This window comes from Egretta garzetta, unplaced genomic scaffold (assembly GCF_000687185.1).
Source record: "Egretta garzetta isolate BGI_Z169 unplaced genomic scaffold, ASM68718v1 scaffold215, whole genome shotgun sequence".
In the NCBI taxonomy this organism is placed as follows: domain Eukaryota; kingdom Metazoa; phylum Chordata; class Aves; order Pelecaniformes; family Ardeidae; genus Egretta; species Egretta garzetta.
The window spans coordinates 7,184,098-7,197,161 of record NW_009259719.1 but is presented as its reverse complement, the minus strand read 5'-3'; the positions used below and the strand labels follow the sequence as shown (position 1 = coordinate 7,197,161).

The 13,064-nt window shown below is 39.2% G+C and overlaps 1 protein-coding gene across 1 annotated transcript in view; it reads right to left on the bottom strand.

Moving 5' to 3' along the window:
- PRKCD (protein kinase C delta) overlaps positions 1-13,064 on the bottom strand; it is a 28,420-nt gene that overhangs the window by 13,231 nt on the left and 2,125 nt on the right. Inside the window, exons 2-3 of the mRNA XM_009639358.2 lie at positions 11,179-11,378; positions 8,172-8,232 (exon numbers count right to left, since the gene is read on the bottom strand). Of these exons, the coding sequence (XP_009637653.1) occupies positions 8,172-8,232; positions 11,179-11,378 (261 nt within the window). The remainder of the gene's footprint in view (positions 1-8,171; positions 8,233-11,178; positions 11,379-13,064) is intronic.

Below are 13,064 nucleotides of genomic sequence, written 5' to 3'. Positions count from 1 at the left end.
GTTATCGTTTTTTCTTCTCATTTCCAAGGAAGCTTCTGATTTTTCCTTAAAAAAAAAAAAAAAAAAAAAAAAAAAGAAAGAGTATTTTGTGTCTCAATCTCTCAGCCACAACTCAGTCTATACAGTCTTACTTACACATTTTGAAAATAACAGGAGTTTCTAACAGAGGTAACCGCATGAAGACGTATCAAGAGAGATTGGGTGACTGGTAATTTAACCCTAGGACACATTTCTTGTCAATAGAGAGGTGCTGTAGAGGGACAATCCCATCCAGCAGGAAAAGATAACAGCTGGAATCAGCAACGGGGAGCCAATCCACTGCTAACCGCATCAGCTCTGGCCAGCCCCTCGTGGGTCCCAATCTGGAAGAAACGTGGAGATGGTTCACAGGCTGGAAGTCCTCCAAAATTTAGAGTAAGAGGAGATTGCTGTTGGTAGGGTGGGAGTTGCCACAACAACAGAATCAGGAAAAAGAGAGAAGAACATTTTCCCACTGTCAATACAATCGGGTTTTATTTGCTCCGTTGCACTGATGCCTTTTATCAGTATCAGTGGGAGCTTTGCTTTTCATACAAATACAAACAGATTTGTTTCCTTTGCCAAGTCACGCTGAGTGCAATGCCTGAGCTTACTACAAAGTTACCCAGGAGCTCTGCTTTTCTTGGTGCTAGCAGTGCTTGGTTTTTGTCATTTTATTAGCTGGCTGCCACCGCTTCTATCCCAACAGACCGCTGAACCTGGAACACAATCTATCATTTGATACCATTTTGAGTGTCCTGAATTAATTTATCAGTCACAGCCAACAGCAGCCAGAGCGCAGCAGCATGTACTGTCTTAAAAAAGAAAGGACAACGTCAGCTCAGAGATTAAGAGAAGATTAATCATACTAGAAAGATGAAAAAAGGTCCCTGGGTTTTGCCACTAGGCATTAATGCACTTTTCTGAGAAACTGGCCATCTGGTTCAGGGAAAAAACCATCCTGTCTCCCCCTGAAAAGAGCTCATAACATGCACTACGACACCCTGGCACTCCGTACGCCTCAGAGTTACCTCTTCCCCTCCAGGAACAGGATTCATTTCTGCTGTTCAAACAGGCTACCAAGTTCACCCAACAAAAACTCCCATCAGCTGCTGCGCTCCAGCTTGTCGAAGTCTGCAAATAGTGCTATCTCTCTGCTTAATCCTGCTGAGCAAATACACAGACCTCACCCACTGTTCCTCAAATGCTTCAGGGAAACCACACACCAAAAAGTGCGTGCAAGGGAAACAACGTTGTTGAGAGCCAATAATAATCCGTATTGTTTGCTGCATGAAAAGGATGTCTTCATAAGGACGATTTAATCAGTAACAGCAACAAAGCGGAGAAAGCCTCGTTGCTTTATAGCCTGTATTCTGAGGAGATAACCTGTCATGGAGCAGATGAAGAGGCAAAGCCTCCCTGAAGTCTGTAATGCAAGCAAACCAAGTTTTTAGTGAGGAACTAACAGGATTCACCAGGTGAACGGACACAGCTTCCCCTCATCCTGAAATACTCGTAGCGATTTAGTATTGCTAAATTCTCTGACAAAACTTGATCAGGATATGGGAATCTGTGGTGTTTCCTCCCTGTCTGGAACCCTGATGTCAAACTTAACAGAAATACATCAGACTGGCATCTATTTTTTGATAAGGTAGTTAATTGACTAATCACTTAGTTTGTACAAAGGGGAAAAAAAAGAAAAAAAAGAAAGATAACACCCCCCCACTTTCCTTAAACATTACTTTAACTGTCAAGAATCCTTGAGCACAGCAGAACTTCAAAATCTGCACGTGAGAACACACAGTCTTCACAACCAGCTGCCTTATTAAATACCCTTGCCAAAATCAACCAATATATCAGGATATCTGAAAACATTTTTATATGCTTCAGAAGCTGAGCGGTTTGGATAGCAGCTGCAAGTACAACCGAAGCTGAGATGGCTCTGAAATGATGGCGTAGTTAATTTAAAATTACTATGGGTGTGTTTAACAAATTATCTGTAACGTATAAATTACCTTTAACATGTATTGCTCCAGAAGATTTAAGAAGTTCGGCCAACCATGAACTCAACTGGGGAATAAAGGCTTCATTTCAAAGATGCAGAGAGAATTAACAATTGCAGGGAAGTAAACTTCCCCAACAGCTGTATGGATGCAGGGTAGAGATGGTGGGCAAGATAGACAAAGGGAAAGCTTTTGCTTCCCCCTCCAAGCCAGCCAGGATTTCCACAGATGAAACGTTTGTCCTGGGCCAGCACATGGTCAGAAAGAGTCCTGTACAAACCAGCTGAATCAGCAACTAGAATCCAAGTGACCTCTGCGGCCTGGACCTGAAATTAATCATTTTGGACCCAGCACACACCATTAAACATAATCTATTTCCTCCATTGAGAACTGTGGTTAATATTTATCACTGACACATTGTTCGTGTATTTCAAGGTCCCTTCTCAAAACTTGCAGCTGATCTGACAAAAGCACCCAAAACTCCTCCGCGCTGTATGTTCATTAAGGAACCATTAAGCACGCCTGTGAATTGACAGTGCAGTTCTCCAGAAGAGCTGTAACATACCGTTGTGTACACTATTTAATTGCAGTGCCGGTCCTTTTGGATATTTCACGGTCCTTACAGCCACTAGCAAAACACACAACCCACAGTCTGGAAAAAAATTGCTAAAGCAATACAGCTAGTACGCTGCTGAACTGCAATAAGCCTCAAGGAGAGATGTCAGATTGTCTCAACTGAACCTCAGAAGTTCAAGGACAAAAGAAAACAACCTCCAGAATAAACCTATTAGATTTTTTAAAAGAAAGAATAGAAAAAATATTTACTATCATTTTTCATTTTAACTTGCTCATTTCATGGGTATGTTTGTGAACAGAGGAAGGATAACAGTGCTACTGTCAGAAACTGAGAACGGGGACTTCACTTCAAATGGGGACAGGCAAAACATTTTCTGGCTGCTCAAGCTGACATTTGCCTGAGACTTTACAATATAAACTACAAACCCTACCAACATTTCTGTTCAGTGTCCTCCTCTGCTGTTCTACTGCCTTGCTGTAGAAACACTGGCTTTGTTTGAAAGTTAAGCGTGCCTTCAGGTCAAGAAAAATATTAATCTCACAGAGCAATCATTAAAAAGGAAAGGTTATCCCTCACTAAGGAGACTTCCCTGGTATGAACTGTCTCAGAGGAAACCTGCTCTTTAACCTGGTCCTGGAGAGGATTGCTTTACTGATCACCTGTACAAAAAAAAACCCAAAACCCAACACACCAAACCAACAAACCATTCACAGAAATACAAGTTTCCCAAAAGTCTACCTTTCTGTGACATGAACTCGCTATGTTAAATCATTTGGGGTTTTGTGATCATAATTTCTTTTACAGACAGAGCATTAATATTGCTATCTTCTTCTTTTTTTTTTAAACCATCTCCTCCATTCTCAGTCCTTTAGGATTTTACACTGCTGACATTGAAGTGGCAATACCAATAATTTGCAGTTGTACAAGCCAACACCATTTGCTCTCAAAGCTGGCACATAATCTCAGATTACCTTTCTCAGCCCCAAGCAGTTATATTACAAGCTTCAGCATGAGTGGTCAAACCCGGTGTCACAAACTCTTAAGTCGCACCTTTATGAAAAGGTACGTACGCTACAGGTGACAGCGCAGGCATTTCACCTGTAAGAAAAACTACAAGTATGTTATGCTCTGTTCTGCGCAGAGTGCACGGGACACCCAGGGGACACGGACTTCTTGCCTCCTCCTCTAAATAAATGAATGAAGCCCAGCCTCGGCCGCAGAGCCAGCACCTACTGCTGCTTTGACTGACACTCAGCAGAGCATTGATTCGGGCTGCTCTGCAGCTGCTTTTAGCGTGTCTCAGCTGAACTAGTCTTTCATAGGCATTAATGAAGGCAATGGTCTTTTAGAAAAGTGCTAAACCAAAACACCAGCGTTTTAACAAGCCCTGCCTTTCAATCCAGGAGAAAAAAAAAAAAAAAAAAAAAAAAAATCCCATGTCCACACTGCGGCCTTTGTAGCGCTCGCACCATCTGCGAAGCTGCTGTGCTAACACGCTCCGTGCTCGGCTGTACCGAGTACCTTTTTTTTTTTTTTTAAACTTCAATAAGTGCTTTGGTTAACACTTCTGCACAGACACCTGATATCTCACTCGTTGTGGAATAAACTGGAAAACAGGTTTTCTCTCTTTTCTTTTATAAATTACAAAGGCACAGTAAACCCAACCTTTAAAAGTACAGCATCTAAGCCAAATTTCTTGTGAAAATATAAACTGTATCAAATTTTTGCTGCTCTATGCAACGTGTTAGGTACCTCACCAACCAAATACACTGCCAACTTTGTGTTTATGAAATTACTACCTCTGCAAATGTTTGATTTTCTTAAAAGAAAATTAAGCTGGAAAATGTTTTTATTAACTTAATGCAATCATACTTTTAGGTGCAGATTAAAGCACATGCTAGGTGCCACTGAATAGCTATCACATCTGCCAAATTTCTAGAAATAGTATTTTCTCAGTTAAATGATTAAATCACACCAACTACCCCATTTACATTTATAGGGTCCAGTTCTGGGTTTTCAGCCCTCATCATTATTATTTACTAATAGTGTGACAACCCTTCCCCAGCACACCTCATCCATAGAGAAACTCGCTTCAAATCTTAATTTAGACCCATACAATATGCAGGCATAGCAAATCTGTTATTTACCCAATTATTTTTTCACAAATGCCTTGGAAAAATTCTAAAATCTTGTGCTTCCCCAACACTCACCTCCACACACACACACACACATAGAAAAACGTATTCAAAATATATGCAGCTCTGTGGTTCATGATCCTCTCCCAGAAGGCAGATACTCGAGATATCAAAAGTTCACATGCAAATTACTCACCTTCTGATACACCTAATAGCATTTTAAGGAAAGAATTCACTAACCCCTTTTTCCAGGAAGCTGAAGCCAGCAAAAAAACAATTCAGAATTCAAAAATGAGACACAAACATACTTCCAAAGCCTCCAAAGCTGCTAACACTGCACAAGACATTCAGCAGTACAGCAAGCCTCCTCCGTGATCCTGGGTTTTCTTACTCGATAAGGTCATTAACTACATTTGAATAAACAAAGATCAAGCAAAGCATTAAACGTATTGTAACTCCCACCTATTAAAAACTAAAGCTGCTTTACAGATTGATAACCTGGTTTCAATACTACAACGAGAGAAGGAGGGGCAGAAAGAAAACAATATTCTGAAATGAAAGTGGGGGTCAACACCCTCTTCTCACGTTTCACACATCAGAAGAAAGCCTTTTAATTTCCAGCACAAACTTATTTTCAAATCACAGGACAGAAGACAAAAAAGTTTTTTGACAGCTCTAAGTCAGGCCTCTGCAGTCTAGAAAGACGACCTCTGGGTCTAGAAAGAAAAAACCCTTAAGACTGGGAAAACTTGCAATTTTAGGAACTTCCCTACATTAATTGCCAAGGCCCCAGTCTGCAAAAAGAACATACAAATGAAATGTCTCAGTGTAGCCTACCATGGATCAAATTTTAATACCCATTTATTCCATTCAATTTTTCCTCTAACAATAAAACTGATGATGGAGCAATAACATGCTTACTTGTCAGTACTGCTGCCTACCACTGAAGCAGAGAAAAGCATTTTTCTCAAGATGGCAGAAGATTTGCTACTTAAAAGGAAGGGTTGAAAAACAACGGCTTTAGTTTGCAAAAGAAGCCAAAGAAAGAATTAGTCACCTTCACAAAGTGCTTGGAGATTTTCAAACAAAAGGTAGCACCTATAACTCAAACATACTAATGGTAGGAATACCTTCAAATAAACTAGGGAACAACTGAAATACCAGTTTCAGAACAAGCCTTTTTTAGTATTTTAGAAACACAGCTGCCATACGCTTCCGCATGGAAAGGCACGTGAGAGAGAAAATGAAATGGAGTGTGCGTAGGAAGGAATGTGAACTGTCTCCGAGCTTTCAACTATTAATGAAAGGTTTTAACAATGAAAAGAATGGAAGTTAATACAAACATCCTTGTAATGCACTAACAAACTTCTCTGCTCTAACACTGGTAACTGCTGATTTAACTAGAGAAAACATTTACAGCAGTCCAGTGATGAGCCAAAAATAATTCAACGTTTGCCTATTTAGCAATATACAGAGAGTGACTTGAGAGAGGTCTGTAATTTTGAGCAGGATTAGTATGTTAAAGTGTATTGATGTTTGATGTGAACACAGCAAATGTCAGATTGATTTACTTTCCTTCACAAAATGTAGATGTATGAATGTCTAGAAAGGGAGTTTCCATGGCCTCTGTGGTTTGGTTACCAAAAAGGTATCAGTGAGCAATTTTCTATAAAGCCGAAGGTAAATAGGAAGTTGTTGCAAAGTAGAAGGTCTAACAAGAGCTTTAACAGGCAAATCTTAACTTGCAGATTAAAGTGTGATTGCAAGACTTAATGATCCATTTGGTATTTAGGCTTCATCCATTACCATCTGCAATCCCTGCTAAAGGCAATGAAAAGAATTGCAAGAACATTGTATCTATTTTTAAATTCTTTTGATCAATAATTAAGTACAATTATTTTGGTACCTAGAGTACACAAGTATAATCCCTCCCTACTAACAACTAAGAGCAAATTATGGAAGGTTTTCACTTAACACCATCTCTACTGTTCCTCATGTCTCTGTGGAGAGGAGGAAATACGCTTCAGCCTCATCAAATAAGCAACTCAGAATACTGAATTTGGTTTTGTACTGTTTTGGTTAAGAAACTTTTAAGTTTCCTGGACAAATGGATTTCTGTATGTCTCATTAAATAGATAGATTCTCATAATACCACTGCCCCACAAGACTGCCTTGCACAGGAAAGCCATGGCGAAGACCAAGACAAGGGTTTTCCAATGTAATGTCTCACAACAGTTTGAATGCAAACCAGAAAGTTACTGGTGCATAAACAGAAGAGCATTTCTCTGAAGATCAAAAGCTCTACTTACAGGCTCTTCAGTGTCACAGAGTTTTTTGAAATTTTGCTTTAAAGAGTTAACTATTCATAAGGAGACCAAAGTAACACAAGTGTATAGGCTGGTTTTTTGCTATTGCAAAGATAAAATGTCAACTCTGAAGTGTCACCCACTGCATATAACATTCTATCTTTAGCAGCTTTTCTAGTAACTGCTACACAGATTGCACATATGGTACAAAAACGTATGGTACCTTCACAATTAACTTGTTCTATGAGAGCAGAACTACGTTCCCTGTATGTATCTGGGGAAAAAAACCAAACCAAACCCCTATGCTTTAAAACTGTTTACTCTTTCCACTTATTATTTACAAACACATAGTATTAAAACATGTAAGACCAACAGGCTAATATGGCAGACCAGTTCAATTACCAATGAAATAATGATTTTGTGACTTCTAGTATGGGAAAATTTTAACCACTAGCTAAGCAAGTCGTGAGGTTTACATCATTTCCTTTAGGAAAGAATTCCACAGATACACCAATCCCTGCCAAAACATTTGTTTTTATTACTGTACTTAAAGCTCCCCCTCTCGTATTAACTATCTTCTCTTACCTCCTAGTTTCTTCTCCAAATAGCGTGTGTAGATTTCTGACATATACAGGTTGTTCACTTTTTAAACTGGTATGGCAGAACATTGACCAGATTTGCATTTTAACGCTTAACCATTCACTCATTGCTACAATCAGTTTCCATGATTAGTGAATGACATCTGAATCCAAGGAAACTCAGACCCAGTTCCCCAATCCACAAAAACAGTTTCCCACCTAAGGTAGAACAAGAGGTTTAACTTCTTTGCCCTAAAAAGGAACTGATAATTTCTTTTCTATCACATTAAAACATGAGGATAGACATACTAAAGACCCAAAGGTGGCTAAATGCAACAGCAAAACAGGGCACCAAGGCATTTAGAAATTAACTAATGCAACCATGACTACACAAAACAAAAAAGCCCCTACAAAACAAATTAATAAAATCAGAAAATTCTACTCAGTACACCAGGTGATTTTTTTTTGTGAGCTACATCCTGTGTTCTACAAAAGGTAGGTGAGAAAGAGTTTTAGTTTTACATAACTTACTGAAAATAAACAGTTGACATTACCTGCATCTTCCAAAAAATACTGCACAGCCATCAGCACCTTCCCCTGAGGTTGCAGGTCAAGCTATGGAAAGAAAGAAGGCTTTTATTCTATTGCTTTCACCAGTGTGCTGCATTGCTTTGATGTCTATCCAAAAGTTCGGTGCAGTCAAAGTTCACATTGTTTTTGCATATCCCTTTCCCATTTCTGCAAAGGAGCTCGTTGGCTTCTGTTTTTACTCTTAGTAAACTCAAGTTGCACAGGAACCCAGTCTTAAAAGAAGTCGTCTATACAATCCTTTATGTGTTTATTGAGAGTACAAACCATAGAGATATCAAATACTTTGCTCACAATCAGAAAAACAATGTATCATCAAAATTTATTTTACTTTCCCCTTCAAACCATTACGCATGGTTTCTGTGGCAAATTCTACAGACCAGCAAAAACAAACACCTTTTAAGCCAATAGCTGAGGTCAGTTCCTGTGCTCAGAAAAATCACTGCTAATTCTTAAACTGCTGTCTTCATAAAAGGTAAGAAACTGTTAAGCATGAAAGAGTTTGATTCAGTCTTCACTTCAGCACAGAGTGAAGTATCCTTGGGTTAAGAGTAAATGCAACTTGGGAGGGGAAAAAAAAAGAAAGAAAAAAAGAAACCACCACCCCACAATTACGTTAGCTACACCCATGAACATATCCCCACAAATCCCATTCCCCTACTGGGATAATGACTAAGTTTTCATCTTTAAGGCAGTCTGACACCCAAAAACATTTGCCCAACAAAGCTTACAGAAGGCAAATACCTCGGTTACCGCTAGTACTGATGGGCTGTCTCTCCATCCACAAAAATAACCTTAGAGGATATGGTAAGAAAACTTAACACCTCTTTGCTGGGCACAATGGTCTGTCCAGGTCATGACTGAGTTTGTACAGAGGAACTTTAACACTGATGACCTCTACGTGGTACCTCTTCTACGGATAATACACGGAGGATTTCAGACCACTGAATTGGCTAAAATTGATCACTAAAACTAAAACTGATCACTGTAAGTTTTAACTACTCTTCTGAGTAATTGCTTGTCTTAGAATTCAAGTTAATGTGTGGCAAAAGTGGTGTATGATTTCAGAATGTAACAGGCGAAAATAAACCAGTGAGATCCTACTGACCTAGCAAAATCTGTAAGCCCCTTCAGTATCAAGCACCCCTTTAAGCAACATTTTTTTCTGAGATCTACTTGGTGAGATAGTTAGTTAGAATTGCACATGCTCAGAACAAAATCCTGCCATTGACAGCAAAAATGGACTCCAGAGAGAATAGGAGTTGTCTTTTTTTTAAAAAGTATTTCAATCCTAAGATAAGCAACAACTGGATACTCCCTCCTATTCATACCCAGCATTCAGAACAAGCATTCATACATCCAAAGAGAGTTCATGTATCCATCCCCTGCCAAGGAAGGACCAGCGTTGCCAACTGTGTGAGAAACGAGATGCTCATCAAATTGGACATAACCAGGAACTATCTGTTACTACCTGCTCATCCTGCTTTAGCCCACCCAATGAAAGGGTCCTCTCCTATAGGGTTCGTGTTATGGGCAAGTTCAGCAACACTCCAGTCCAGAAGGCTTTGAATAGAAGACTACATTTTAAGGAGACCTGCTCACATTTAGCAAGTATTTCCTTAGCACTAACTGTAGTCCAAATACAGAGATGGGCAGTTCCTGTATTAGCAAATACATGTAGCTCCTGGGCAAGCTGTCTGGAGTACAGCTTCACATGCAACTGGATGATGGGCAAGAGTGTTTATAGCACCTATCCACCTAGCTAGACAGCTCTCACCTAAATTACAGGATATCCTGATACTCCTCTCTGAATCTTATTTCTGAGTTTGGAGAAATGTTGAATATTCGGGACGCTAATTAGAATTGCTTCAAGATTATATAGAGTTCTCTGCGATAATAATGCCTCATCACATTCTCACAATCCTTTTTGTTGGACCAGGATCTCAGCAACTTTATCAAATGGGGGCGGGAAGGGAGAAATTGTATTTATTTAAGCCTATTCAGTTGGGTCTGAAAGTTGGAAAAGAAGCTAGAGAATAGGATTTTACAAAGATGGTATCATTAAACTCTTAATTCATTAAAAATTCCTTACAATACATCAGCTAAATGAATAAAACAGTATGTTCAGCATTTCAGATTTCTAGGTTCAGTGTTTTTATCCTCCCTGCCTCTCTCACTTTCCCCTCTCTTTAGATGTTCAAAACAAAAAATATTTTATATTTTGAATTTTATACTTATTTGAGGTTTACAGTAAAAAATTAATTTGCAAATGATTATTTTAAAGTTGTTGTTTGGGTTTATGTAGTTTGACACCTAATAATAACAACTGGCATTTAGACTAAATGTGTATTTCTAAATTTAAAACTACATTAAACCCTGACTTTACCTACCCTGTTACATTTCTGAGTTTGACTCTCAGAATTGTACTCAGTGTGATACAGGAGCAAATGACACTGCAAGATGCCATACCCCTTGACTTCATGTATGAAAAATTGTTTGGGACACAGGGGCAAGAAGAGATACTGGGATAACAAAAATGGGGATTAAAGGAACCCAATTATAGCATTATTAAGCCAACTAAAATTTATTGTTAAATTAAAAAAAAATTAGAAATTTTAGGTAGAAATGCCCTGGAATAAGCTTCACTTTTCCTTTTCTGTGGATGAATTACAACGATCAGATCCAATTTAAACATCTGCTATTTGCTAGAAAAGCTGCTAGGCTTTATAAAACAGGCAGTCAATGTGATAGACGCCATTATTTCAAACACTAATGCCATGGGTTTTATTGTCAATTTCTTGAACTTTGTACATTATCTGCTTCAAAAATGCTGCTAAAATGATTGTCTTACAAGCCCTGCCACACATGCTAAAGGGATTGAACGCTCATAGTTTAAAAGGCATAAGGCATCTGTTCAGCTTGAAAGAAATGTAATGAGGTCAGCAAGTTTAAGGAATTCATCTTTTTCCTTACCCAGAATTCTGCTTTGCCGTTGCCTTTCTTGCACCGCTCCGCCAGGACCGACACACCTACAGTCACTTCAGATAATGGCTCTTCTGCTGCTTTCATGAGAACAATCTGAATCACCCGTCCTTCATAAATGTGGGCGTCAAAAGTTGATTTCCATTCTGGATACATGGTAGGTTTCTTCTGAACTAGAGTTTTTCCTCTCTCTGAAAGCCACAAAAAAAAAGCATAGAAACTGTAAAATGAAATAATATAGATCTAGTACTTAAACTCAACAAAATAAAACAAAAGAGAGAATCCTTGTACTGAAACCAAAAGTGGACTTACTACTTTTGGCCTGTGATTGGTACCAAGTTAAAATATTCAGTTCAAACATTCATTACTTGGAAGGCAAAGCTCACCCTGACTAACAGGGCATGCAAAGGCAGTGAAGGTGTTAACACTCAGCCAGAGAGACCAGGAGGGACAAATCCCATTCTGGAATTCAGAAGCTGGCTTAGGCAGTCACAGCTTGGCAGGGAATATTTGCATGGCTGCTTTCTGTTATCAATCTCCATGACGTGTTGTCTGATCACAGTGAATACCTGCTGCTGTAAGATAAATTAAGATACGTCTTACGCTGACCTAGTTTAAATTGAAACTGGTGGCTGAGAGATGAAAAGCTCCACATTTCATTAATCTACTTCCAAGTTATCCCAACATTTCACTTCTATTCATCAGTCACTCTCCTTGGCATTGTACTCTCTCTCTGCCACGATTGTTACTTTTCAAAGGGTATTACAAGGCTTTATCTGTCCACGTGCAAACCTTGTGTAGTTGAAGAAGAAGGAAAAGGCTGGAAGGACCTCAAAAAACATTTTTTTGGTAACATTTACCCAGCCTTCCACAAGAGTGCCTCTGCAAACTCCTTCCTTAGGAGTTTTACAGTGCTTCACTATTCTTATTAGATGGATTTTTTTTCCTAATACACAGCTTCAGTCTCTCTTGCTACCAGTTAAGTTAATTTCTTCTTGTCCTTACCTCAGGCATAGAAAACAGCTGGTGATTGCACCATCAATAACAAGCTTTAGCATATTTCTAGATCTGGGTCTCTTAGTAGTCCCATCAACATATCCAAAATGATACTGCCTCCTAAGCAACCACATCCAGCTCTTCACTGTGACTCTGGCACATGATGCCACCTCCCCAGTTTTTCTTTGTGATTTGCTGCTGAGCCAATTATTCCCCATTTGTGCTCACGTAACTGAATATAATGTTGCACATTCTGCACAATTTTTTCTATCTATCAAGATCATTTACTGCAATAAAAGTGCTTTCTAAGTGCCTCTCCGGCTCTGAATGATCCATTTTTCCCCTAAGTGCATAATCTGTTCTTATGATACCAAGGCAGTAGCAAAGCAGATTAAATAGTTGGACCCTCCCCCAAGAAGCTGCAGTGTGGTCTGTCTCCTAAAATCAACAACAGAATTTACATTCACTTCAACAAAGGAAGAATTAGATACTTATTATTTAGAAATCTTCCTGGAAACTAAAGGCAAAGTTTGTGTTCATTCATTAATAACTTGCTCGATGCACTCCACTCAATTGTGCTGAGCTATCCAAACGAGTAGCGAATAGTGTCCTTGTACTTCTTTATTAGGGAACGCCTGCCAACAGCAGCATTACAAATTACAACCTTGACAAGCAAACCTAAGCCTGCTTGCCAAAGGGCATTGTGAAATGCTCAGAAACAGCCACCTGAGGACCTCCTCCATTTCAAAGCAAACTTGAGCGTTCCTCCTCTACTCAGTCAGAAGCTTTTATCTTGGATTTGGGGAACTCTGCAAAAAGAAAAACTCAAATTCTTAGCAGTGCAAACCTACTTCCAGAGCGCTGTACTTGGTATTCTTAAC